At 36.5% G+C, this 27402-nt stretch overlaps 3 protein-coding genes and 1 pseudogene across 7 annotated transcripts in view; 3 read left to right on the top strand and 1 right to left on the bottom strand.

Annotated features, from left to right (window-relative positions):
* The first annotated feature begins 2917 nt into the window (after nt 1-2917).
* Nucleotides 2918-5674, top strand: LOC115998884 (annotated as a pseudogene).
* A 4128-nt stretch (nt 5675-9802) lies between these two features.
* Nucleotides 9803-10860, top strand: LOC115998883 (protein transport protein SEC13 homolog B-like). The gene has a single exon (XM_031238556.1). It carries the CDS (start codon nt 9955-9957, stop codon nt 10858-10860), a length of 906 nt encoding a protein of 301 aa, XP_031094416.1. The 5' UTR covers nt 9803-9954.
* Nucleotides 10861-11567: 707 nt separating this feature from the next.
* On the bottom strand, nt 11568-24110 carry LOC116000432 (paired amphipathic helix protein Sin3-like 2). 4 transcript variants are annotated; one of them, XM_031240513.1, is made up of 24 exons: nt 23829-24110; nt 23646-23721; nt 22754-22957; nt 22463-22646; nt 22270-22368; nt 21995-22168; nt 21617-21917; nt 21203-21339; nt 19017-19092; nt 18907-18936; nt 18576-18769; nt 17848-18002; nt 17578-17705; nt 17192-17446; nt 15928-16506; nt 14850-14932; nt 14159-14752; nt 13825-13922; nt 13600-13738; nt 13354-13506; nt 12971-13134; nt 12653-12676; nt 12412-12523; nt 11568-12276 (listed from the first exon to the last, which is right to left on the bottom strand). In XM_031240513.1, the coding sequence occupies exons 2-24, from the start codon at nt 23717-23719 to the stop codon at nt 12115-12117; spliced, it is 4119 nt and encodes a 1372-aa protein (XP_031096373.1). In that variant the 5' UTR covers nt 23720-23721; nt 23829-24110; the 3' UTR covers nt 11568-12114. The 4 variants fall into 4 exon arrangements, with proteins under 4 accessions (XP_031096373.1, XP_031096374.1, XP_031096375.1 ...); XM_031240514.1 differs by having other exon boundaries at nt 21617-21914; XM_031240515.1 differs by lacking the exon at nt 12653-12676.
* A 2667-nt stretch (nt 24111-26777) lies between these two features.
* LOC115997882 overlaps nt 26778-27402 on the top strand; it is a 5983-nt gene continuing 5358 nt past the window's right edge. For both annotated transcript variants that reach the window (XM_031237303.1, XM_031237302.1), the window contains exons 1-2: nt 26778-26850; nt 26994-27163. In XM_031237303.1, coding sequence (XP_031093163.1) covers nt 26778-26850; nt 26994-27163 — 243 coding nt within the window. The remainder of the gene's footprint in view (nt 26851-26993; nt 27164-27402) is intronic.

The raw sequence follows: 27402 nt of genomic DNA, 5'->3' as shown, positions 1-27402 counted from the left end.
TTCTACCATAAAAATTTCAAGTGAAAAAGAGTTCGGGAACTATTTTTACCGGCTCAATCTTTCGGACTGCGCCAAGCTGAAATTTTCTGAATTATGCTTAGTATGATTATGGATGTGTTAGTGATAATTGTGAGGTAGTTAGTGAGTTAATGGTGATCAGGTGATGCTAAGGATATGGATTAATGATAGAGATTAAATGATAATCTCATGATTTTTGGGTTATGGTTAGGCAATGACCTTACCTATTAGAATTTATATATATTTGGATGTACGATATCCTCAAGTTATGATCTAATGGTGTTGATCATAGTGGAAGTTGTTGAGGACGATAGTTAAGGATGTTGGTTGATTTTGAGTGTGAGATGGACATATGAAGTGTATCCAAAAATGTTTATGAAAACTTACGTTGAAAAACGTATGCTATTTTGATATAAAGGTTGTCAAAACCTTATTGTTTGAGAAAATGATGTTTGAAAATCCGTCAGGGGCTAAAGAGGTAGCCGATATCAAATATTGGACTCATTTGCGAAATATGTCCAAAAGAAATGATTTAAGAAAGAAAAAATGAAGGAAGGAAAAAGTTTTCAAACCCTTAGTTTCTGGAATAAGGTGGGGACCTACGGGAAGGCTGGAAATGCCATGGCCCGAGGTTTGTATGATCAATTCATACTACAGAGCGAAGTCTATTCGCTGAGAAGAGATGGAGTTATGAAAAAAAGAAAGCCTCGTGCTTACTCAGGGGAAACTAAGTGAATTTTGACTATGAAAATTATTGTTACTCTGGGCTGCGGTTCAGATTATTATAAGCATTAGAGCTGCGGTTCTATTTGCAAATGATGAAATTCTTAGCATTAGAGCTGCGGTTCTATTTGCAAATGATGAAATTCTTGGAAATGAAAGTTTTGCAAACTTGTCTGAAAGGACAATTCTTGGAAATGAAAGTTTTGCAAACTTGTCTGAAAGGACATGAAAATGATTTTTTTAAACTTCTAAACTAAAAATGTTTTCAAACCTTTGTCTATTTTCAAGTGACCATGGATATCCTTACTTAGCCGTCGCGCTAACTACACTTCATTGTGTACCTTATCAGATGAAGTCTAGCGTGGGTATGCTCAGGTAGCCGATGAGCTCTGAATAGGATGGAGGTTGAGGTTGAGATCCTAGAATAGACACCTTGGAATAATTATGTCCACTTGTATTAAGTTGGACTTTGGATGTATTCTGATGTTGTAAGTTTAGCCTGTGCGTTTGGGTATAGGAGAGATACCTAAGCGTGGCGGTAAAACCCAGTTTTCTGCTTTTTGAATTATTAGCTTCCGCTGTGATNGTTTTCTGCTTTTTGAATTATTAGCTTCCGCTGTGATGTATACCATTAGGGATTTTGTAATAAATCCTGGATGTGAAAGTTGGGGTGTTACAATATAAGCGTTTGAGTTTGCTAAAAGCAAATAAGTTCTGTTTATGCCTTCCATATCACACAAATTGTTTATGCTAACTTGCATCTTCTTTGTTAGGGCTTTAGCATTTACTTCCTGTCTAATTAGATAGCAATCTTGGGAGAAGAAGGAAGATAGCTGTCTTGTTTCACGCACCAGTCCTTTGTCTTTTCATTTGACATATTAATTATGGAGTATTTGGTGAAGCATATATCCCGTGTTCTACTGTGCTAGTGTGCTGTGTAACATACTAGCAGTTCCTTACAATACACTTCAAAAGAAAAAAAGGTTTGCTATGGTGGGGGATTTCCTGAATTAGTTTGTGGGTTATATCTGAAATTTTTGTATATTCAAAATAAAATTCAGGTGATACCCACCAAATTGATGCCCAACCTCACTCTCCAAAATCTACCTATCCATATTACCACCACTACAGAATGATCACTGCTAAATATCCAACATTTTGTTTGCCTGCCCTCATTATCCACAATTGCCCATTTGAAATCTATCTTCCGCAGTTCCACTAAGGACATCATTCATTGTTGTCCGTCCCATACCATCTAGTACAAGAGCTTGGATATGCATATTTTGTTTGATTTTCACTGACTTTTAAGTTTCCCAAAAGTAGTGTCATTTGAAATCATGTTGGGTCATGATTTGGTTAAAATTAAAAGTAACAATCTGAACTGCAAACTTGATCCAAAGCAGATAATAGATACAAGATTTACATCAATTAATGAATTTTGAATCCCATTATTATTTGTAATTTTATATCGTATCTGATCGCTGTCAAAAATTAAGTATACGGGTTTAGATTTGTCGTTCNTACTTCAATATCAAAACTATATTTCAGTTAGATTTTTAGTTTACTTTTTATATCTAAAAAAAAAAGTTGATATTCAAATCCAAAAATAAAATCAGATTTGGCCTGAACCGCCTGATTTGATTTGAGATCCAACTTTGATTTGGCCTGAACCGCCTGATTTGATTTGAGATCCAACTTTGTTCAGGCCTGAACCGCCTGATTTGATTTGAGATCCAACTTTGTTCATACTATTTTGACTTACCATTTACGTTCATATTTTTATAGGATTTTTTTTTTTCAAATGAGTTCATATTTTATAAATGGGAAATAATTCAATTAGAACTTGTTTTTTATTTTTTTTTTTCTCAAATTTCTAATGGATAATGAGAACTTAGAAAAATTTAGAAGATGGAGAACGAAATATATATTTTCTAAATAATCACACCCTAATAAGACTCTGCATTTTCCTTTCACTTGAGTCCAACATTTGTATACTTTTCAAACTGTCTGACTATGAAGTTCATCTAATTTTTTACATATGTATAATGCCATATACGATTTATTTGATTTTTCAACTGCATACTATGAAAATATTAAGTATCCTTGTGGTTGTGTAATTTGGATTTCATATACAAAATGTAGGCAGAAAGTTGGTGAATAATAACTACATAATAAGATGCCTGCACAGAAGATTGAAACAGGTCATACTGACATAGTACATGACGTATCCATGGATTACTATGGAAAACGTGTGGCAACAGCTTCTGGTCGTAGCATTTTTAGGTACAAGCAAATACCCGGAGTATTCCGGGGTTATCGATCCACAGGGAAGCGGGGTATTAAGCACTAGTTACTAATTAATTCACGAGAAGCTATTCCTACGTTAACAATGGGTATTTATCTAAAATTATGAAAATAAAATAAATGAAGCAAGGCAAACGGACTTTTATATACAAGAGATTAAGAGCGGGATTTTTGGGCGTCAAAGTGTTTAATCACCTAGTGCCAATCTAAAGTGAAATAATCATTCGGGTTCAACAAGTGTGGATGATTGCAATCTAAAAGGGAAAGATTACTCTCGTAATTCAATCCCAAAACATGGTAATTGGAATACTCGCTCTCGTGAGCTATTCACAACATATAATCAAGAACAAGCAATAAATGGAATACCCTCTCTCGTGGGCTATTCACAATTGGAATACTCACTCTCGTGAGCTATTCACAACATATAATCAAGAACAAGCAATAAATGGAATACCCTCTCTCGTGGGCTATTCACAATTGGAATACTCACTCTCGTGAGCTATTCACAACATATAATCAAGAACAAGCAATAAATGGAATACCCTCTCTCGTGGGCTATTCACAATTGGAATACTCACTCTCGTGAGCTATTCACAATAAATCCCTTAATCAACATGTCCTCTCACGAGGTACAAGAATCAAGTGCAATTGTGGGGGCTCTAATTCATAGACAAATTTAGCAATGAAACAAGTAATTAGGATCCTTAACTACAAGCATCAAGAAATTAAGCCACAATTACAACACAAGTAATAAACCCAAATAGATATTTCATTCAAGCAATTCAAGAACTAGGCACATAGGTTCATAAACACTTATCAATCCAAAAATCCCAAAGGAAATCTTAGCCAAACATGGCTATCTTAGTTTCAACAACAAACAATTCAAAGAAAGATTTAACAAAGCTTAAAATAGAGAAGAGATGAAGAAATTCTCCCGAATGTGTCTTCCAAGCTCTTCTCCTCTCTTGTTGTGGCTTCAAATCTTCTTCCTTGCTCTCCTTTTTGGTCAAAATCCGCAGCCAAGCTTAGGGTTTGAAGAGAAAATGATGCTTTTATAGTGGGTGGAGAATGGAGGGCAAAAATGACAATTTTTAGAAGTTTAGAATCGCAGATCTGCGACATTCGACGCGTCGAATCCAACATTCGACGCGTCGAATCTTTACAGCGCCGAAACGAGGCTATTCTGCCTCATTTTTGGGATTTTCGACGCGTCGAAAGTTGAGTTCGACGCGTCGAAAATTCCTGTGACGCAGTTCCGACTTTCATCCTGATTTTGACCCTTTTCCCTTTCGAATTACACTTTGATGTCTTCATAAGAGTTGTAGCCCTTGAAGTCTTCTTTCCAATGGTTTAAGAATCACCTCATTTGGATATTTCTAGGCTGAGATATGGTCCAATTACCGAGGTGTCGCCATATTTAGCAGAAATTACAACTCTTTGATCTTTTGACCATTTTCCCTTTCAATCTACACTTTGATGTCTTCAAAAGAGTTGTAGCCCTTGAAGTCTTCTTTCCAATGGCTCAAGAATCATCTCATTTGGATATTCATAGGAAGAGATATGGTCCGATTACCAAGATGTCGCCATGGTAGCGGGAATTACAACTCTTTGGCTCCTTTGGATTGGCTTTTGTTCACAAATGGTTCTAATGCACTTCTAAACACATCAAAAACATTTAAACCAAGCATTATACCATTTTAAATATGAAAACATGGAAATAAGCATTGGACACAACATTTTATCACACAATTAACTATAAAACCTACATAAAAACACAAGTAAAATAGGTACAAATGAGAGTGTATCAGCTTCGTCTGATGCAATGATCAAAATAACTCGTGTGAGCAACAATTCTACTACGCAGCATCTTGCTACTCTGAGTGGTCATCGTGGTCCAGTTTGGTAGGTTGCTTGGGCACACCCCAAATTTGGTTCACTCCTTGCTTCCTGTTCCTATGATGGTAAAGTCATAATCTGGAAGGAAGGCAACCAAAATGAATGGACACAATATCGTGTTTTCAGTGAGCATAAATCATCGGTCAATTCTATTTCTTGGGCTCCCCATGAACTTGGGCTGTGCTTGGCCTGTGGATCTTCTGATGGATGTATCTCTGTTTATAGTGCCAGGTCGGATGGTAGTTGGGACACCAAAAGAATCGATCAGGCACACCCTGTTGGAGTAACTGTAGTGTCATGGGCTCCTCCAATGGTTCCTGGTGCTATAGTTGGCTCTGGTTTACTTGATCCTGTTCGTAAGCTTGCATCTGGTGGGTGTGATAACACAGTGAAGGTGTGGAAGCTCTGTAACGGCGTTTGGAAGATGGATTCTCTCCCGGCCCTTCAGAAGCACAGTAATTGGGTGAGGGATGTCGCGTGGGCACCCAACTTGGGGCTTCCAAATTCGACAATTGCAAGTGCTTCCGAGGACGGGACTGTTGTTATATGGAGTGTGGCAAAAGAAGGAGATCAGTGGGAGGGGAAGGTTTTGAATGACTTCAAGAATCCTGTTTGGAGGGTTTCATGGTCTCTGACAGGAAACATGTTGGCTGTAGCCTCTGGGGACAATAATGTCACGCTGTGGAAAGAAGCAGTGGATGGGGAGTGGCAACAACTCAAAACTGACCATTAGAATTCTGGTTATGCAGAAATTGTGTTTCATTCACACCTTTTTTTTTTTTAAATATTGTTTTAAACCATTCCTGTAAGGCTNTATGGAGTGTGGCAAAAGAAGGAGATCAGTGGGAGGGGAAGGTTTTGAATGACTTCAAGAATCCTGTTTGGAGGGTTTCATGGTCTCTGACAGGAAACATGTTGGCTGTAGCCTCTGGGGACAATAATGTCACGCTGTGGAAAGAAGCAGTGGATGGGGAGTGGCAACAACTCAAAACTGACCATTAGAATTCTGGTTATGCAGAAATTGTGTTTCATTCACACCTTTTTTTTTTTAAATATTGTTTTAAACCATTCCTGTAAGGCTGTAATGTATTCGTTTGTTGATGGTGATGATTGATGATAGCCTTACTAATACCTTTCTACTGAATTTTCACTGTTATGTTCAAATTAGAAAGGAAAAAAAAAATTTGGTTCGGAATTAATACCCGACTACTGTGTCTAATTGGCAATAAAGAAAATTGAGTGCCTGTTTACTAATTAAAAATTTTCTCCAGAAAATAGAAAACAAAATTTTCCCTATCAAATATCCCACATTCTAAATTTGTTGATTTTATCATATTAAACATATATACATAGATGATGTTCCTATAAGAACCAACCACCCCGTGAGTCAATGAGAACTAATATGGTGCATTAAATTTGTGCATATAAAGCATTATGATATGTGCCAGATAGAGCATTATGAGGCAGGGGTAGGCCGGTCCACCTAGCCCGCGGGCCAACTTATCCAGTTCCACCAAGGAGCGGGCCCGCAGCTGCCCGCAAGTAGGGCCATTTAAACAACTCTACTTACACTTTATTGATCTTCATTATTTAGATCTTTAAGCCTTTAATATAATTCTTCAGTGTAATTAATGATTAATAGTATTATAAAAAAAAAAAAAAGAGTAAACATTACAAGGGAACAAAAAAAGTTGAATAAAAATGTTAAAGTTTCAAATATCAGCACTTTTACTATACTATTTTGAACTTTGTGATCACTGTTTTACATATATAGCAGAATGTTTAGATAAAACAACTCTTTCAGCTCTCAGGGTGTAATGTCTCTTCAGAGGAATGTCTCTTTATTGATTTTCAAAAAAAAAATCATCACACTCTAAAAAAAATTAAATAAGTTATTAAATTTAAAAAACTGATGCAACTAAATTATTTTTACTCCTTATACCAGGTTAATAACAAGTTATATTTTTATAGTTTATTGAAATGACAATTAATTTTTTAACGTCAACTTATCTATTTATTGCTCTTTTGAATGTCTATTATTATTATTATTATTATTATTATTATTATTATTATTATTATATTACTAGGGCATTCACAATGGTTCTCCCATTTTTATCCACAAAATTGTGGGTCCAAATTCCTAGCATCACTTTATAAAGAGCATCTATAGCAATGGTTTTTAGGATAGTGATGTAGAGGGAAGAGAAAAATGAGAGAGAATTAGTTGGGTCCAACTGCAAAATGAATTTTTGGAACAGTAATTGCGTCAGAAAGAAGAAAGAGAGTTGTGTATGTTGGGCGCACAACAAATGCCCACTAGGCGGGTGCTCGTTATTTCTCCTGTCAGATTCACTTTCACACCCTTTTTTGATTTGATTTTTTTTCCTTTTTCTATTTTTTATATATTTCTCCTCTCATATTATCTTTCCTAAGTACACTTACAAAAACTCCTGAAACATCACAAAAAAAACACTACTATTACGGATGCTCTTCTCATCTCTTATTTTCTCTCCACTTCTTATCCCATTTTCTTTCTTTTTGTGAGTCTACTAATTTAAACTCCTACACATCATCTATTGTTTTATTCACTTTTCTATAATTAATAATTTCAACTCTATAATTATAATTTCGATGTTAAATACAAATTTTAAATAACAAAATAAAAATTTTGAAAAAATACTATATGTATAATTAATAAAATTAAAAATTTTAAAATAAATTTTATTATAAAAATTTACAAAATAAAATAACAAATAAAAAAAGGAAATCAAGCCGGCTTGATTTCAGTTACTCCGTATGAAATTCGGGTTCCCTGACCCGAGCCAATCACAACAAACCGGTAATACAATTCACAACTTTCTCTAACAGCCCTTAGAATGAGCGCTTAGCAGTCAACTCTCCATTCTCATGTACACTACCTGTTTCCGGCATTCTCTTAGCAGCCTATACCTCTGATCCGATCTGCCATTCAGATCACATTCTCCCTAACCGGTAAGCTCTATGTCTTGAAATCTCTGTTTGTAATTTGTTTGTATGTTGGCTTTTATATACTCGTAGGCGGTAGGCACAGTTTAATCGCAGAGTTCTTTTCTCCGCCTTTTTGTTGATTACGATTGAATCTTTGCTTGCGGAGACGCAGTGAGAAATTCCAGATCTATATCAAATGCATTGAAGATTTCGTGTTTTTTTTTTTTTTGAGGTGGTGTAATTTTAGGTGTCATTTGGATTTCCTAATTTCATTTAAGTTATATGCGTTCCATTTATCTTTACTATCATGTTCTAAGGTTCTTTTTGGCTGTCAGAATGATTTTGTTACTAGCAGTGCTTCTTTGGGCTGAATGATTATGAAGTATGCTTAGTTATGATATATGACATAATAAATGTCTATTCGGAACATCTCTGGCAAATTTTACATTTTTGTGTTCTATATAAGCGTTTGAGTTTGCTAAAAGCAAATAAGTTCTGTTTATGCCTTCCATATCACACAAATTGTTTATGCTAACTTGCATCTTCTTTGTTAGGGCTTTAGCATTTACTTCCTGTCTAATTAGATAGCAATCTTGGGAGAAGAAGGAAGATAGTTGTCTTGTTTCACGCACCAGTCCTTTGTCTTTTCATTTGACATATTAATTATGGAGTATTTGGTGAAGCATATATCTCGTGTTCTACTGTGCTAGTGTGCTGTGTAACATACTAGCAGTTCCTTACAATACACTTCAAAAGAAAAAAAAGTTTGCTATGGTGGGGGATTTCCTGAATTAGTTTGTGGGTTATATCTGAAATTTTTGTATATTCAAAATAAAATTCAGGTGATACCCACCAAATTGATGCCCAACCTCACTCTCCAAAATCTACCTATCCATATTACCACCACTACAGAATGATCACTGCTAAATATCCAACATTTTGTTTGCCTGCCCTCATTATCCACAATTGCCCATTTGAAATCTATCTTCCACAGTTCCACTAATGACATCATTCATTGTTGTCCGTCCCATACCATCTAGTACAAGAGCTTGGATATGCATATTTTGTTTGATTTTCACTGACTTTTAAGTTTCCCAAAAGTAGTGTCATTTGAAATCATGTTGGGTCATGATTTGGTTAAAATTAAAAGTAACAATTTGAACTGCAAACTTGATCCAAAGCAGATAATAGATACAAGATTGAACTGCAAACTTGATCCAAAGCAGATAATAGATACAAGATTGAACTGCAAACTTGATCCAAAGCAGATAATAGATACAAGATTTACATCAATTAATGAATTTTGAATCCCATTATTATTAAGATTTACATCAATTAATGAATTTTGAATCCCATTATTATTTGTAATTTTATATCGTATCCTGATTTCATTTACTTCAATATTTGTAATTTTATATCGTATCCTGATTTCATTTACTTCAATATCAAAACTATATTTCAGTTAGATTTTTAGTTTACTTTTTATATCAAAACTATATTTCAGTTAGATTTTTAGTTTACTTTTTATATCTAAAAAAAAAGTTGATATTCAAATCCAAAAATAAAATCAGATTGGGCCTGAACAGCCTGATTTGATTTGAGATCCAACTTTGTTCATACTATGTTGACTTACCATTTACGTTCATATTTTTATAGGATTTTTTTTTTTCAAATGAGTTCATATTTTATAAATGGGAAATAATTCAATTAGAACTTGTTTTTTATTTTTTTTTTCTCAAATTTCTAATGGATAATGAGAACTTAGAAAAATTTAGAAGATGGAGAACGAAATATATATTTTCTAAATAATCACACCCTAATAAGACTCTGCATTTTCCTTTCACTTGAGTCCAACATTTGTATACTTTTCAAACTGTCTGACTATGAAGTTCATCTAATTTTTTACATATGTATAATGCCATATACGATTTATTTGATTTTTCAACTGCATACTATGAAAATATTAAGTATCCTTGTGGTTGTGTAATTTGGATTTCATATACAAAATGTAGGCAGAAAGTTGGTGAATAATAACTACACAATAAGATGCCTGCACAGAAGATTGAAACAGGTCATACTGACATAGTACATGACGTATCCATGGATTACTATGGAAAACGTGTGGCAACAGCTTCGTCTGATGCAATGATCAAAATAACTCGTGTGAGCAACAATTCTACTACGCAGCATCTTGCTACTCTGAGTGGTCATCGTGGTCCAGTTTGGCAGGTTGCTTGGGCACACCCCAAATTTGGTTCACTCCTTGCTTCCTGTTCCTATGATGGTAAAGTCATAATCTGGAAGGAAGGCAACCAAAATGAATGGACACAATATCGTGTTTTCAGTGAGCATAAATCATCGGTCAATTCTATTTCTTGGGCTCCCCATGAACTTGGGCTGTGCTTGGCCTGTGGATCTTCTGATGGATGTATCTTTGTTTATAGTGCCAGGTCGGATGGTAGTTGGGACACCAAAAGAATCGATCAGGCACACCCTGTTGGAGTAACTGCAGTGTCATGGGCTCCTCCAATGGTTCCTGGTGCTATAGTTGGCTCTGGTTTACTTGATCCTGTTCGTAAGCTTGCATCTGGTGGGTGTGATAACACAGTGAAGGTGTGGAAGCTCTGTAACGGCGTTTGGAAGATGGATTCTCTCCCGGCCCTTCAGAAGCACAGTAATTGGGTGAGGGATGTCGCGTGGGCACCCAACTTGGGGCTTCCAAAGTCGACAATTGCAAGTGCTTCCGAGGACGGGACTGTTGTTATATGGAGTGTGGCAAAAGAAGGAGATCAATGGGAGGGGAAGGTTTTGAATGACTTCAAGAATCCTGTTTGGAGGGTTTCATGGTCTCTGACAGGAAACATGTTGGCTGTAGCCTCTGGGGACAATAATGTCACGCTGTGGAAAGAAGCAGTGGATGGGGAGTGGCAACAACTCAAAACTGACCATTAGAATTCTGGTTATGCAGAAATTGTGTTTCATTCACACCTTCTTTTTTTTTTAAATATTGTTTTAAACCATTCCTGTGCTGTAATGTATTCGTTTGTTGATGATGGTGATTGATGATAGCCTTACTAATACCTTTCTACTGAATTTTCACTGTTATGTTCAAATTAGAAAGGAAAAAAAAATTTTGGTTCGGAATTAATACCCGACTGCTGTGTCTAATTGGCAATAAAGAAAATTGAGTGCCTGTTTACTAATTAAAAATTTTCTCCAGAAAATGGAAAACAAAATTTTCCCTATCAAATATCCCACATTCTAAATTTGTTGATTTTATCATATTAAACATATATACATAGATGATGTTCCTATAAGAACCAACCACCCCGTGAGTCAATGAGAACTAATATGGTGCATTAAATTTGTGCATATAGAGCATTATGATATGTGCCAGATAGAGCATTATGAGGCAGGAGTAGGCCGGTCCACCTAGCCCGCGGGCCAACTTATCCAGTTCCACCAAGGAGCGGGCCCGCAGCTGCCCGCAAGTAGGGCCATTTTAACAACTCTACTTACACTTTATTGATCTTCATTATTTAGATCTTTAAGCCTTTAATATAATTCTTCAGTGTAATTAATGATTAATAGTATTATAAAAAAAAAAAAAAAAAAAAAAAAAAAAAACAAGAGTAAACATGACAAGGGAACAAAAAAAGTTGAATAAAAATGTTAAAGTTTCAAATATCAGCACTTTTACTATACTATTTTGAACTTTGTGATCACTGTTTTACATATATAGCAGAATGTTTAGATAAAACAACTCTTTCAGCTCTCAGGGGGCACAATACAATAATAAGGTGTTACAGTTGGGGCTCAATGGAGGATATTTGGCCATCCCACATTGACACAAAAAAAAAAAAAAAAAAAAAAAAAAAAAGTAAAATGAACAACTCAATGATGCTTTCAAATCATCATCATCATATTTACAAAACCATGGCTTAAATGCCACTGAAAAGATGTTAGAAATTACAAGGCACTCTTGCTCCCAGACCATTTTAGGTCTGGTCTGAAGCAAATTCATCACACCCCTGTGGTCAACTTGCACCCCATCTATCAATCTATATATATCCAACCAAAATATTGGCCTAGGGAGCTTGCTTTGTGCATATAGACAGACAGTAGACAGGCAGACCAGATCCACAACACAAGAATCGTATCTGAAGTCCTTCAATTCGAAGGGAAGGGCTGTACTGCCTTGATCTTCTACAGGGCATGGGCATGGACATCCTTTCGTAAAGAAGATGCTAGAAAACGGTGGAACCGTTCCACTCTAGCTTGGTTATGGTATGATGATCTCCCAATGTTTGTCTTTCTCTTCTTCCCAAAACGGAAAAAGAAGTCTTCTGTATCAAGTACATAGGATATCTGCAAAGCAGTTGTGTATCGAGTTAGAAAACAGAATATTAAAGAAGTCAAGTTAATTTTTGGTTCCTTGTCTTTGAAGTTAAATTTAAGCAAAATTTCACAACTTCAGTGTGAAGACAACTGGAAGTTGATTACCTTGGATGAATGGGAAGTCATCTTACACTCCAAACCATTTACAATAATAACATTTTCCTTAGCCATGCACAGAGCAGAACATCCTTCAAGGTGGGCGTATTTCCTCTTGTTTCTGCACCAAAAAATAAGCATCACAAATTCAAAATAATTATGTTCAAGTGTTCAACAATCAAGTAGTACGAAGTTTCTAATCTTGCAGTTACTCAAAAAAGCAAGAATGAATAAGCATAATAATCTCCACCTGAATAAGAGGTCTGCATCATAACTGAAACAATTTGGCAAAAAAAAGCATTGTTCAAACTTCTTTTTAATGAATATAGAACCAGACATCAATTTAAGACAGTGCATATAATTTGTGTGCATCACAGTGCAGGCAATGACATGAAAGTGATGAAACAGATACCAAGGTGCACGGCATGAATAATCCAACAGTGGATTAAGACACATAGACACACACATCCCCCTCCCCCAAAAAAAAAAAAAAAAAAAAACCCCAACTGTGTTTTACTTTATGTATCACTGCATTCCTAAACTAAATGCCGGAAGACTATATACATACCTCTTGAGCATAAGAGTAGATGGCTCCCTTTTCCCATGTTCTAGTGAAAGATAATCATTATGCAGATAACTTGCAAAATTAGGATCTATAGATACAGCCACAACTTCAGACTTCTCATTTCCATCATCCATCAATTGGATGGACATGCTGGTTGGGCTAGATCTCTACAAGAAGAAGCACACAATAAGTCAGCACTCCTGGGCACTTCTAAATATGGCACAATACCTCTGCTCACTACAGGGACTTTTTCATTTCTCCTTGCTGACTTTTATTTCCTTTCCTTATCTTGTGGGGTTTGCATGTCATAATTTGTTGTAGGGTGGTGGTTGGGGGAAGAGTGAGGGAGGGAGGAGGAGAGAGGAGTAAAGTTGCAGAGAACATACGCTTTCAATACGGTAAATGTTCTCCTCGTGAAGAAGAACATGAGCATTCTCATAGTAGACGGAGTCGATGTACTTATCAGGTTTTCTAGATTTTTCATACTCATGTAATTGCAGAAGCTTATTGTCCAGCTCATCAGTAGAAACAGTTTGTAACTGAATGAAAAACAAACTGCATAAGTTTTGCTCCCAATAAATAATCATGCAGCAAATTTATCCAAAGAATTATGTTTAGAGACTTTAGACTACCTGTTTGACCAGCTTATATATCAATTTGTCCAGTGTAAAAAGCACATAAGACTGGTTCCCAATTATTGACCGACAATCATCCTCAAACTTTGAATTATCAGCAGATCCATCAAGCAAACTGTACAATGAACTCATGAATCTGCACAGGTAGCATATTCACTCAAAGATTAGTAACCAAATGGTAGTTCTGAGTCAAGACTACAGCATAAGGCACATCTGACGGACCTGGCATATGGATCAGAACTATTATCCTTTCCAGTTCTCCGCTTTGATTCGGAGGATGCTGAATTCAGCTTTGCTGACAGTAGCCTCTCATACAATATCTGGAAGAACAAACAAAAAGGAGAATATTGCATGTAAAGTGTGGGTTAGCCAATTAGTGGTTTGTACAAAAGCTCATTGGCAATTGCAGTAGTTAAGTAGTTAATTCTGTTTGTTGTTGCATGTGCATGTATTGGGGGTGGTCAAATGATAAAGTATAAAAAAAAAATGTTACACCAATATCATTTAAAAAAAAAAAAAAAAAAAAAAAAAAAAGACGGAGAGCATGTATTCTTACTTGGTGAAGCCTAAAAAGCACATAAAAGTTGTCATTTCCATAAAAAACGCGTGGATATTTCTTTTCACTCCCATATAATGATGACACCACATTCTTTGTTAGAGGCTTAGATCTAAGCAGAAAACGTTCAGACAGTGGCAATGAGTTATCTCCAATGAAATGTGCTTCACTCATGCCTGCAGCTTCACCTTCACTCTCAGCTTTACCATCAGCCTCATCGTGTTCTCCATCTTCTTCTTCCTCATGTTCTTCTCTAGAGCACTCATCAGCAGCAGACTCACTGCCCGAAACATCATCACCAGCCATGGAAGCATTTTCGCTATCCTCATCATCGATATCTGCATCATTTTCACATGCAGCATCCTGACAAGTACCTTCAACAGCCATTGTTTGGTATGGCCTGCTCATATCTTGTGGAGCACCATCTCTATAGCCAATAAAATTTTCCTCTTCAAGATCACCATTAGGTGATAACTCACCCTCTTCCTTCTCATTTTTTGAGGGATTAACAGAATCAGTATTATATCCATTCACTCTAAAACCTTCTGCAAATCCCCCGTTTACTATAGCAGTACCACGTGAACTGTCACCACCCTATTGCATGAAGGAGAAATTGAAATATCAAAAACTAGTAATCAAGAATTCAACACCAGTCAAAAGTCAAAACTTGAACCAGTTGTCTGCCCCATACCTCTAATGCTGGTATGTTGTCAATATTAGACTTGTTTCCATGACAATCCTCAACGGTACCATTACCAGGCCTTGCACTACGTGCTGCATGATATAAAACAGTGCATTTAGCATAGTAATGAAGAAACTCAAGCCATAAAGCAACATATGAATCATATAAGCTTGAATATATATCATGCACCAATGTCAATTTACATAATGGACCATAACAGAGATGCATCACAGTTGAAATATGTACCAACATTCCAATCACCACCTGTGGTTCTTCTAGGTGGTCCAAGTAGAAGAAGCTTTGTTCTCCATAAACAAGGTCACGGTTAAAATGGCGTAAACAGGCTTCAAGGCATTTTGTATTGAGAGGCAAGGCATAAGCCTCAAAATAGACCCCTAAATAATTAAAATTAAAATATGTAATACACACACGCGCGCGCGCGCACACACACACACACACACACATATATATATATATGAAATAATGTTATTATCAATTTTTAATTATATTAATTATATAATTAATTAATATTTGAGATTGTTGTAGAGTTCTACAATTCTAACTCTTAGTTTCCAGAAATTCTAGAGTGTTTAATTAACATCTCCTGTCTCTTAGTCTTACAGAGTAGTTCAAACTATTAATATCCTTGTCTCCAGAGTCCCCAATCAAGGTCCAGTTGCCCAACCCATACATTGACACCTCAAAAACCATCCTGAGGCACACGCAAGGCACCTGCACGAGGCATACGCCCTTTGTTCTGAGACAAGGGGTAAGGCATCACCTCGAACTGAGGCGAGCCTCAAGACAGCCTTTATAAACATTGAACAAGGTCGTTCAAGACTTGTTAAGGGAGCAACAGGGGTTGGGAGAGCTCTCCCTTACGCAATCCAACAATAGCTCAACTCTAGATTAATTATGGCCTAATGTGGCTACCAAATACCAAAAGGTCTCTGACCATAGAACCAAAAAACAAAAACAAAAACAAAACAAAAACAAAAACAAAAACAAAAACAAAACAAAAAAAAAAAAACAAAACAAACAAACAAACAGACAAACAAAAAAAAGAACAGTCCAAAATATGTTGTACCAGTAGAGTCCATATTCATTCCTCCATGAATACCATCTTCTCCCATCGCATTGCCAGCACCAGAATTACTTATGTGTTCACTAGTTGCTGTTAATCTATCTTTAGCCAAAGCATCTGCATTTTTCAAGCTAGCCTTTGTAGAACTCAAACGTTGGGGAGAATTATTTGCATCTCCAATGCAGATAACTTTTGATTGCTTGGAATTCTGTGTTGCTGCATCACCAATAGGAGTTCCATCACTTTCACCAATGTTTGTTGCATTGCATTTTATTGCACAATGTTTGAAGGGGGCATCATCTTTGATGGCCTCTGAGCCATGAATGCGAGATGGAACTCCCAAGATTGGCTCAAGGAAGGAGGTCCAGAGCTTCATTACTTTATTTAAATGTTCCTTTGTTGAGCAAACTTCTTCACATGAATAATTTATAAGTTTGTATATGTCTTCATGGATCTCAAGATCAGCATATCCAAATTCAAGGTTTGGACTTAAGGGATGTTTACTGCCAGCTGCTATAGCAAGAACCAGATCATCATCTTTCTGCTTTTTCTCCTTAATCTCCTTTATTTCCGCCAAGAATGCTGCCCATCCATCACAAGCAAAGAGATTATCATGAATACGCAAAGGCATCAACTGAACTGAAGATGTTATATACTACTTACAAATTGCAACAAATTCATAGAAGAGACCTTACAAAAACCAGTAGGAATTACACCAACAGTAAACATAACCCTAAATGAACAATATCCTTTAGGCAGAGAATTTCTGAATTGACAAATTCCTAGATGAACTATATAGGCCAAAACAATTTGAGTATTTGCAGCCAAACCTAGATGCAAGCATAGTGTAATATTAGAAAAAAAAAATAATTCATTTCTGAAAATGAAAAAGGATGAATTTTAGGTTTATGTTTTCGGTTCTGTTGAAGAAGAAACTAAAGCATTAACATATTTTTGGTTTCTATTTTTCTATTAAAGTAATGGTGAGTTGGAGAAGTTGAAATTAGATGAAAGGTTAGGTACACTGAATTTCTTCGGAATGCAACGGGAGAAGATGAGGAGAATGTGGTAACTAGGCTAGGGGGAGTGATTAGTAAAGCTTGGATATGTGGGAAAGGGTAATGCTGAATTGAAATTTAGTCTAGTTGTGATGGCTTTAACTAACTGTCAGTATCTAGAGGATCATTGACACAAGCATGAAAAAAACCACATTGAAAAACACAACCAAACAACACTTATCATGCAAACAAACAAATGCTCAACTTACATTTTGTGCTCAAGTTCTTTGAATCTTGTTGCTTGAAATAGAAGCTACGATGGTCAAGCGATTTGTAATGGTTCTTTGCATAGATTTCAGCCCAAACTTTGTTGAAATCTACACGACACTTGGTCCACTCCTCCTGTTTCTGCTTTAAGCGGGTCAATATAACAGGTAATGCAAGTGATGGATTTTTATGCAAAATGTCCATCACATCCAGACCATGATCGCCATAAAGACGTTCAATGCATCTTAAATTTAAGGCTGCAAAAATAGGGAGCAATAGAACAAACTTAATCAGCAAGTTCTACAACCACATGTTTTCAAAAATGAAACTAAAGTAGAACTGTGATCCACAGCACTCGGTATATATTTTCAATTCAAAATTACTACACCTGTAAAGTGATCCTCAATACGGATAGGGCCATCTCCACCGATTTTGTTATCATTAATGGCATTAAGCAGCTCCTCTGCACGCTTAGCAGTTGAGCTCACAGATTCCAGCAGCATGTCTAGCTCAAATCTGAGATTATCAAGCAATACCAATAGTATTCATGGCAAAAACAACAAAACTACTAGTGTTCAAGAAATTATATAAAAAGGCAGCATGCCATCCCCTTTTCCTATCTTTTTTTCTTAACAGAGCAATGTCAAAATCATTTTACCTGTCATCTTCACATCTAAACAGGCTTTCTTCATACTGATTTCTGCGCATGTGCTTGAAAGAATAGTCCTCGCTTCCAGACGTCACAGACACCCAATGATCATTTAAGACTTGAGCTCCAAGCTCTGATCGCTGACTCACAGTAGGTATTGGATACTGCATGATACACATTTAATATATTGAGATTAGCATGTGTAACTAATGAACTTTTCTTTCCCCCTTTATCAGAGGCACTATGCAAAACAAAGTCGCCGCAAGATCTAGAAAGGGTAGCACTTTCAGCCCAAATTTTGGGAGAACACAAAAAGTGTCCATTTTCAACAAACATGGGTGGGTCACTTTAAACTACATGTTAATTTTGGACGTGTCAGGACGAGTTGTGTAAAATTTCAACTCATCCAAGCTTAATTTTTTTTAAATTCATATTAACATAGGGTCCATCAGTAACACAACTCTGGAATGAAATAATGTACCAAAAAATATTAACATATGATGTTTCTTCGGTACTATACTAATTTCAGTTTTCATTCACAATTACTGAATCAAGTTTGGACGAAAAAATATCAATATTGAAAGCAGGGCCCAAACACTTTGACTAAGGTTAATTCGTGAAAACCAGTACACTTATTATCACCCACAAAAAACCTGTCCACTGCCAACTCATATGATATATACATAAACAAAGATACTACAGTAAAAGGTAAAAGAACATGTATAATAGTTTCTTACATCTTCAGGAAGTAGCCGATAACTAGGAGTGCAACGTTGACAATCAGAAAGGTCAAGTTCTTGGATTGACTTTCCCCAGTATTTCTCCTTGAATCGGTCCTTCTCCTTACTACTATCTATTTCACGCTTGTTCTCTTTGTCTTTCTCCTCCAAGTTTACTGATTTCACAGTATTTCCTTCAGTCCATAGAGATTCTGTTATCAATGAAATCCCACATCAGACTATGATAAACATAACGAACGTCAAAATGCTCCAATGTTACAATGTGAATATGCCTGTTGTACAGCCACTCTTTTTTCCTTTTCAATACAAAAAGATAACTGCCACTTACTTTTGTTCACAACACCAACCAGAAAGCCATCTGAAAAACATGCATTAATTAGCAGGGAACTGGAAAAAGGCAATTACAGTATAATACTCACATTAAGATTTCTATATTACCAACTTTCTCACAACGCTCTAAAAATTCATTGAAACCCTCCATGAGATCAGGATGCTTTCCAAGTAAATCAGTAACCTGAAATAAGAAACTTCCAAATTATTGGTGACTAAATCAAACGAAACCAGCAATCAAATCTACCTTTCTTCCTCACAATTACAACCACGGTGGGGGAACAACTTTGGAAAAGGGAAGATGATGTGGTTCAATTAAAAGTAGAAAGTAAAAAAACAAAAAACTGCCGGGCAACACATCTATTTGCATGGATGAAACAGAAAAGCAATTTAAATCTTTTATGGAATATATAAGTAATATAGAATCTATATATATTAGGCAGCCTGGAGATTTAGTGTTTTGAGTAGGTAGTCATGGAAACTTGTTTCCTTATTAAATGTCTTCTAGCATGTATTTATAGGGTTGTGTATTCTCTTCTCAATAGACAACTTATTCAGAAACTCTCTATTTACTTTCGTAATATGGTATTAGAGCCTTAACGAAAAAATAAATAAAATAAAATAAAAAAATCGCTTATGTTGTCATCACCGCCCACCTAGGGAGGAGCGCCGGCATCCGGCGACCACACCTATGAAATTCAGCTCCAGTCTAAGCAGCATGTGGGCCTCACGCGCCACCATCACTTGCAGCCACCTTCCTCATGCGCCGGTGCGTGCAGCTCCTCCAACGGTCAGAAATTTTTTCATCACTTGTTCTTGAGTCGCCTAAGTCCGTTTGTCTCGATTCTGGACTTGGTTTGGACCATTGTGGCTTCCGTGATTATTGCTCAACGGTCAGGTTGTATCCTACACCTTCAGACTCCTTTTTCTTGTGTGCTTTGTGATATGTTTTTGGTGGGTATGGCTGAGAATAAATCTGTTGTCGTGACTAATATTGTTTGTTCCTGTGACTTCCAAAAATCACAGATTAACTTAATGATTCCAATTATCCGTTGCTTGTTTTGGTGTTGTCTCTCATTTTTTATGCTCATTGTCATTTGGGGCATGCTTCCCTTTTGTTGGTAAAGTAATTTGGTCCTCCTTTTTTGGAGTTCGTCTTCTTTACCTTGTGTGTCCAAGCTTGTTCGGTCCACTTTGTGTTCAACTGGTATTTTTTCGTGGTATTGGTGGCGTCCAAGCTTCCGTTTAAGGGGGAGTGTCCAATCCCAAGCTTGTTCGGTCCACTTTGAGTTCACCCGACAGTCCGTGGTATTGGTGGCGTCCAAAACTTTCGTTTCAAGGGAGTGTCCTAAATGGGATCTGAGTTAGTTAGTTATTTAGTTATTTTTGGGTTATCAGTTATTTGTGTAGCAAGTTGGGCATGATTAATATCTACGCTCCAACTTGAGGGGAAGTGTTATGGAATATATAAGTAATATGAAATCTATATATATTATGCAGCTTGGAGATTTAGGGTTTTGAGTAGGTAGTCATGTGGAAACTTGTTTCCTTATTAGAAGTCTTCTAGCATGTATTTTTTTTTTTTTTTTGAATAATACTAACTCTATTACAATGCAGTATCTGTTCATAACTACTTTCTCAACCTATTGAAGCACAAGAGTCAGTATTGCCTCCACTGAGGCTCGAACCCACCACCTCCCGTATAAAGGGAAGGGTTTGATGCCACTGGACCACAAGGTTCTAGCATGTATTTATAGGGTTGTGTATTCTCATTTTCAATAGACAACTTAATACAACTTATTCAGAAACTCTCTTTAATCTCTTTACTTTCGTAACAAAATCCTTCCAAAATCTTAAACATACTATGAAATCTTGTTACCAGTAACGAGAGAAGTTTAGTGAGCAAAGAAATGCACACATCTAGTCAAAATACAATTCAACATAATAAGATAAAAAGCAAATGTTAGTTGTTAGCACCAAGAATTGTCAAGCAAACAAAGACAAAATGAAAATAATACAACCCTCTACTAACATAATATGTATCCAGCACACCAATAGATCCATGAGGAGAAAAAGAGCATCAGCCCCATGTTATTTCCAATATGTAAATACAAGGAAAAGACAGACCAAGAAAAGATTGTTTCTATATGCCAATATCTATCGTATTTAATTTTGCCTTTATCTATCACATATTTAAATGTTGTTATTCATTAGTGTTAAACCCAAACTCCAAAGTAGCAGAATAACAGGCATTCATCATTGTCAAAGAAATGGAAAATTACAAATTCACATACCAAACTTTGTAGCTCATCTCTTGTAATTATTTCTGTGCTGTAGATATTGAGACAATGTAAGAACGCGTTGTATTCCTTTGAACTGCAGAGTCTTTCCTTCACCTTTTCACAGAAAGTGAATTCCTGGCTATACATACCTAGGACAATGGTATGAAATGTGTTAAGATGTGTAAACAAAGAGACCTAAAGGTAAAAGAGGGAAGTGAAATTAGCAATAAAAATATGGTGTAGACAAAATAAAGAAACCCTAATATTAAGAAGTTAAAGAGAAAACAACACATCTGAGACCAGAATTAAAGTAATAAGGCAAATGAAAGGGGCATAGAAAATCTCTTCCTTACCAAGTTGCATTAAACATTAAAGTGATGGCTGAAAGTAATAAACAATTTTATCAAGTAAGAATTATTCACTTACTTCTCAAGGCATCTTTATCCTCATAAGATGCCAAAGTGTTGTTCCCTCCCAGTTCTTCCACCTTCTGAGCAGATTTTCTTTTCTCGATATGACGGTGCATACTTATATCTCCATTGTTCTCACTCTCTGGTTCTCTACAATCATGATCACGATTTCTCCTGTCCCTGTCCTCCTTTTCAGAATGCCTTATTTGCTCTTTGTGTATCTTCATCATTGATTTATCTGCATCTACATCAGTTCGCTCAACACTATGACCACGCTCTCCATGAGACATAGAGACTCGTTCCCGTCGAAAACGCTGCTGCATAAAACATTTACTATAAGGAAACAAATAATACCAATGAAATAATTCAGAAAACATGTAAAATGAATAAACACCTTGTCCAGATGTGATGGACGAAGGTTAGGCATGGCAGATATCCTCTCATCAAAGCGGTGAAAAGACTGCCTGGCAAGAGAAGGCTGTACAGCTGATGCAGTTACTGAAGTATCTGGCAAAAATTTAGTGAATTCGCTGAGTAAGTCTGCGTGTTGTTGGAAAAGATACGCTACCTGCATAGTAAAAAAAAAAGTAGCAGTCAACACTGAGAATTAAAACTAAAAAAGGAAACAACTAGCATAATTAATCATACAAGTCAAAAGACATTATTTACCTCCTGGTACACCTCAGTAATGCTTTTGTGCTCTTTCCGATACATATTCAAGATGTCTAGGAAAGATTTGTACACTTGATCATCATTTTGGAAACGCTTCTGCAAGAAACAGAAGCCCAGTGTACATCAGTCACTTGCCTTTTATTAAGTGAAAATCAATAGGACATTTTTACCACAACTCTAATAATGTTACCTTTATCTTGTTAACAAAGCTTATAGCTTCTTCAAATTCAACAGTCCTTTTTTGAGGAACCACTTCCTCCTCAGTAAGGGTTATTTCATAACCTTTTGGCAAGAAGGTATTGAACCCAAGAATTAAATTTGGATGTCCTTTGAATAAGTCCTTCACCCTCACAATGACACCAGCAGTATCAATTCTGCAACCAAAGAATTCAACAGAGTTATACCATAAAATGAAAGAGAAAATATTCTTTATTTCATAAGCATCTCAAATAAAATAATTCACTGAAGGATAATGGAATACCTTTGAGCCTTAAAATCTTTCATAACGTCAAGAAACATGTCATACTTATCCCTTTGATCCTGGAACATGTCTTTAACTTCCTTCAAATAAGTTAATGCATCATTGGTGGTGAGCTTCTGGGTACTACCAGGGACACTACCACCAGTTCCTCCACTGCTACCACGGTCACCACCTCCACTTCCAGGGGCTTGGGATTGCCCATAGCTTCATGAAGAGAAACAAGTTGAAAAAAAGAATTAAATCAAAATCATATCAGAAATCCCTTTTCTACAAACTTGACAACAAATCTGTTCTATATCACATAGGTAAGTCTATTTACTTCTTTTCCAGCAACCATGTAGCACAATAAAGTTGCTGTATAAATTTACTTTAATTCACTTCAAAAACATTTTCATTTGAGTAACTAAAAGTGATATATTTTGTAGTTATCAGCATCCAGTTCATGAAACTTCTTTGCTCAATGGAAAGAAGGCCAATGTTGGCATCATTGAGAAAGAGTTCTTCTCATTTGCCAATAGAACTTTAAGTGAAATATTAAAACTAAACACATGATGGGCAAAAAATAAAGAGCCGTAGTGCACAATGATAAAATTTTCTATTTAGACTTCCTCACTAGATTCTCTCAGCAATCAGACCCAACCAAAAGTTTTACAGATGGAACAACAAGGGCATCAAACACGTTCTGATCACAACCTTTAAGCAACTAAAACCCAGTTTATCTACTGAAGATTCCAGTACAATCCAACAAACACCAAAGCACAAAAACTCCACGAAAGGGACTTTTTTACATCAAAACAGCACGATTTACATTTACAAACATGATGAGACCTAAAATCTCGAAAATTGATAATAAGCAAAAACAGCAAAAAGAAACAGGGGGGAAAGAGCTTACGATTCACCCCGCGAAGAGCCAAATGGCTTCTTAAACTGAGGACTACCATAAACATCATCCCTTAATCTCTTCATGCCTGCAAATTTTTTTAAAAAAAATACAAAGTAAATAAATTAATAAATCAGCAAACACTTAATAATAGAATAAGATCAACTACAGAAGAAAAGAATTATAGTAACTCAACTCAGAAGTTTTCCTCAGAAAGAAAATCTGAGGACGAAGAAAACAGAGCGCTCAGCAGATCTAACCACCGCTGAAAGGAAAAACAGTTCAATCGTTTGGATCAAAATAAAAAAATCATTTTTTCTCTCATATTTCTCCAACGCTTTACTCTCTCCTGCTTCTCTCTCTATAACGCCAAGGAGGAACCAAAACAAACACAACACAAACACACACAGGCTAGGAAAAACACTGAGGTAAAGACTCAAGAGGTGAGAAAAATAAAATACAAGTTTTTTTTTTTTTGAAACTATAAAATACAAATTTTGTGTTGCTTGAATTAATAATGTTGATAGTGGTAACAACGTTACGTGAGTCTCAGTTTATATATATGTGCAATTTTGAAAACTATGGGATGGGCTTCTTGCTTAGCCACCGTAATCTCGTCGCGGTGTTTGGGCTAGTCTCTTATCTGGAGTGGTTCTTCCTTTGTTAGGAGGTAGTACTCTGTTCTATTCTGTTCGACTTGTTGGCCCAATGAATCCTTTAGCTTTAGTTTAGGTCACCACTCACTCATTAAGACTTCATAGTCAAATCTTGAAATGATAATCAACAAACAACAATGCTTTTGTGTTTTAATGCATTTTCTTGAGTATTACTCACCCACATGTTTAGTCTTAATTCAAGAAAATAGTTCTTTTCTTTTTCTCGATAAACAGGGGGGAAAAGCCCAGTGCCCAACTAGCACTTCTCAATGGCAGCGCACGTTATGAGAAATTTAGTTGCGTCATCTATCAAAACTCGAACGACATGTTCTAAAGGTTTAATCATCTCCATCCAACCAGTGTTCGTATTGTGCACGTGAGTAGTCAAGGCATCTACCGCCACATTTTGTTCCTGCAACACATGTTGAAAGTTGAAAGTTGAAACGTGCATGGCTTTCCATCTCTTGTAGCTATCGACAATATTACTCAAACAGCCGTTTAGTTATTTAAAGAAACACATCATTTAAATCTATAATTTAAACTTTTAAGTTTCAAAATAAAAATTTTCTCATGCTCTCTTATTATGAGTATTTTCTATTTTCTCACTCACACCATAGGAAGTTTTAAATTATAGCATAAAATCTACATTCTATTAAGGATTAGCTTATTATTGTAGCTAACCAAAGTTGTTTAATAGCCTAGTCAACATTTTTTTTTTCCACTTTGTACCTCGCCTTACAAAGTCTAATAGCACACATAATATTATTTTAAACAAAATAAATAAAATATTTAACTAACTAGGCAATTTAGCTCTTAAGATATATTTAAATTCTATATAATACTTATCAACGAAGTTGTGAGCTGATAGGGGCGGGGGTTTGGGGTGTTGGGATTGGGCTTGCTAATATGGGGTTAGCCTCCTTGCATTCATCTGTATAACCATATACCCAAAGTATGAAGTAAAATGGAGGAATTTAGGCCAAATCATCTCTTTTATTTATTAATCTTGAATAAATCAGAGACTATAGAGAGTTGAGAGCATGGCATCTTGGTTGTTGTTTAGAGAGAGAGAGAGTGCAGAGGGGAAAAAGTCAAAAGTCCTGCAACTTGATGGGTTAGAGTCTTTTTATAGGCTCATACACGTACTCGTATACTGACATACGTATAAAGTATTTAGGGTCGTATACCCGGGGTATATTCCGAGTTGGCAATAAGGCGAAAGTAGCGGGGAAGGTGGTGGTGCCCCACCTGGGGTTGTCGGGCATCCTCAACATCACTGCCACCCCATGCCCTACCCAAGGGTGTGGCCAAACATAGCCACCGATGCCCCACCGCGTGGCTAGTGAAAGAGGGAAGTAGTGGTAATGCCGTGTGTGGTTGGGATTGGATGTGGTAGGGAAGGGAGCGTGGGAATGGTTTGGGGTAATGCTTGGTTAATAGTTTGGCCTATCAAGAAACTCTGAAAGTTTGGAATCACTAATTAAAGTGTACGCATAAGACTATTAAAGTGGACCCAAACTAACCCTAATCCATCTCGCAGTAGGGCGAGTTAAGGCCTAAAATAGTTGGCTCGCACAGATTGGTGGGCTATGTAGGTTTATATATATTACTAAGCATTAAACAAATTATAATCTAAAATATTATAATTTTAAACTAATATTATTTAAGTTAAATTATTAGAATATAGAATGATACTATAATAATTTTTTTTGAAAAAATCTTAAGGTTAGCTTGTGGGATAGCTCTTAGGGTCTACGAGCACCCATGAGGCGAACTAGGGTTGAATAATTCTAGCTCGCAAGTTTCACGGACTAACTCACAAAAATTACAACTTGCAGTGGGATGGGTCAAGTTACATTGACACCTCTATATAAATGAGAGGATAGGGGGTGTTGTAGCGGTTTGGGCAGCAACTTTTTTAATGTTCAACTCTAGTCTACTAAGTCTTCTTCATTAGCATAAATGTGTATTTGACGAATGGGATATTTGAGCTTGGACGTAAGGCAAATCACTCGCTCTTTGTATTTATTTAATTAGTTTTTGCCTAATATACTGAAGGCCTCTCGTTAAAATTTCACTGATATTTTCCTTGTATTGTCAAGTTCATGGTGATCTAGTCTAATAATCTAATAAAACCATAAAAGTCTAATTTAATTGTCTATAGCAATATATATTTTATGTAGTTTAATTTTTTTTTTATATAATCAAAATATTAGTTTTACTTTTATTTGACAGGGAATTTTTTTAGGGATACACTGTGGGCTTCAAAGGCCCGGGAGCAAAATGGGATCTAATTCATTATACTCATATTGGGTTTCGAAGGCCCGAAAGAAAGAAAGAAAATAATAACAAGCCTTTGACTAGTGGGCTTCTATATGCCCATATTTACTTTAGTCCGCAACTCCGTTTGATGGACACTCGTGACTCGTTACCGTCAATAAATATCCGGAAAATGAAATGGAGCAATCAGTTCGGAGTTCAAACGGAGATGGCGGGAAGCGATTCGCAGAAGCAACTGCTAACTCTGATTCGTGACTTTGCTTCTGAAAAATCTCAAGGAGGTGATATCGCTAATTTTCATACACTTGACGTTTGGATTTTCCTCTAAAATCTTTCGAGAAGTAAATAAATGTGAGTGAATTTTTATTTATTTTTTTATGATTGGACTACTGAGTTGTGTATATGAATGCTTCTAAACTCGCAGAGCGAAGAATCTCGAATCTGAAGAACCGAATTGGAGAGCTTCGATCCGAGATCGAGTCTGCGACTGCGAACATCGAAGAAGCTAAGCAGATCAAGGAATCAATAGAGCAAGAGCTTAAAGGATATGAAGTCGAGTTGGCCATGACTGAGGCTTCAATCCAAACCCTGGAGGTCTTCTCAATGCTTCGGTTCTCATTTGATATTTAATTTGTCACCGGAATTTTGTGTTTGTTAGGAAATTGAATTTAGAATAGTATTATATTCCCCCCCCCCCCCCCCCCCCCCCCCCCCCCCCCCCCCCCCCCCCCCCCCCCCCCCCCCCCCCCCCCCCCCCCCCCCCCCCCCCCCCCCCCCCCCCCCCCCCCCCCCCCCCCCCCCCCCCCCCCCCCCCCCCCCCCCCCCCCCCCCCC

The sequence above is a fragment of the Ipomoea triloba genome, chromosome 12 (assembly GCF_003576645.1).
Source record: "Ipomoea triloba cultivar NCNSP0323 chromosome 12, ASM357664v1".
Classification (NCBI taxonomy): Eukaryota; Viridiplantae; Streptophyta; class Magnoliopsida; order Solanales; family Convolvulaceae; genus Ipomoea; species Ipomoea triloba.
The sequence above is the reverse complement of the archived record's forward strand: the minus strand, read 5'-3'. Positions and strand labels throughout refer to the sequence as shown.

Excerpts from the sequence above, each read along its gene's own strand:
- LOC115998883 (XM_031238556.1), top strand. The coding sequence starts at position 9,955 with ATGCCTGCACAGAAGATTGAAACAGGTCATACTGACATAGTACATGAC.
- LOC116000432 (XM_031240513.1), bottom strand. The coding sequence starts at position 23,719 with ATGAAGAGATTAAGGGATGATGTTTATGGTAGTCCTCAGTTTAAGAAG. Across the intron at positions 22,647-22,753 it reads AAAGATTTTAAGGCTCAAAG|AATTGATACTGCTGGTGTCA; the intron begins GTATTCCATTAT and ends CTTTGGTTGCAG. Across the intron at positions 17,447-17,577 it reads TATTGAGGATCACTTTACAG|CCTTAAATTTAAGATGCATT; the intron begins GTGTAGTAATTT and ends CTATTTTTGCAG.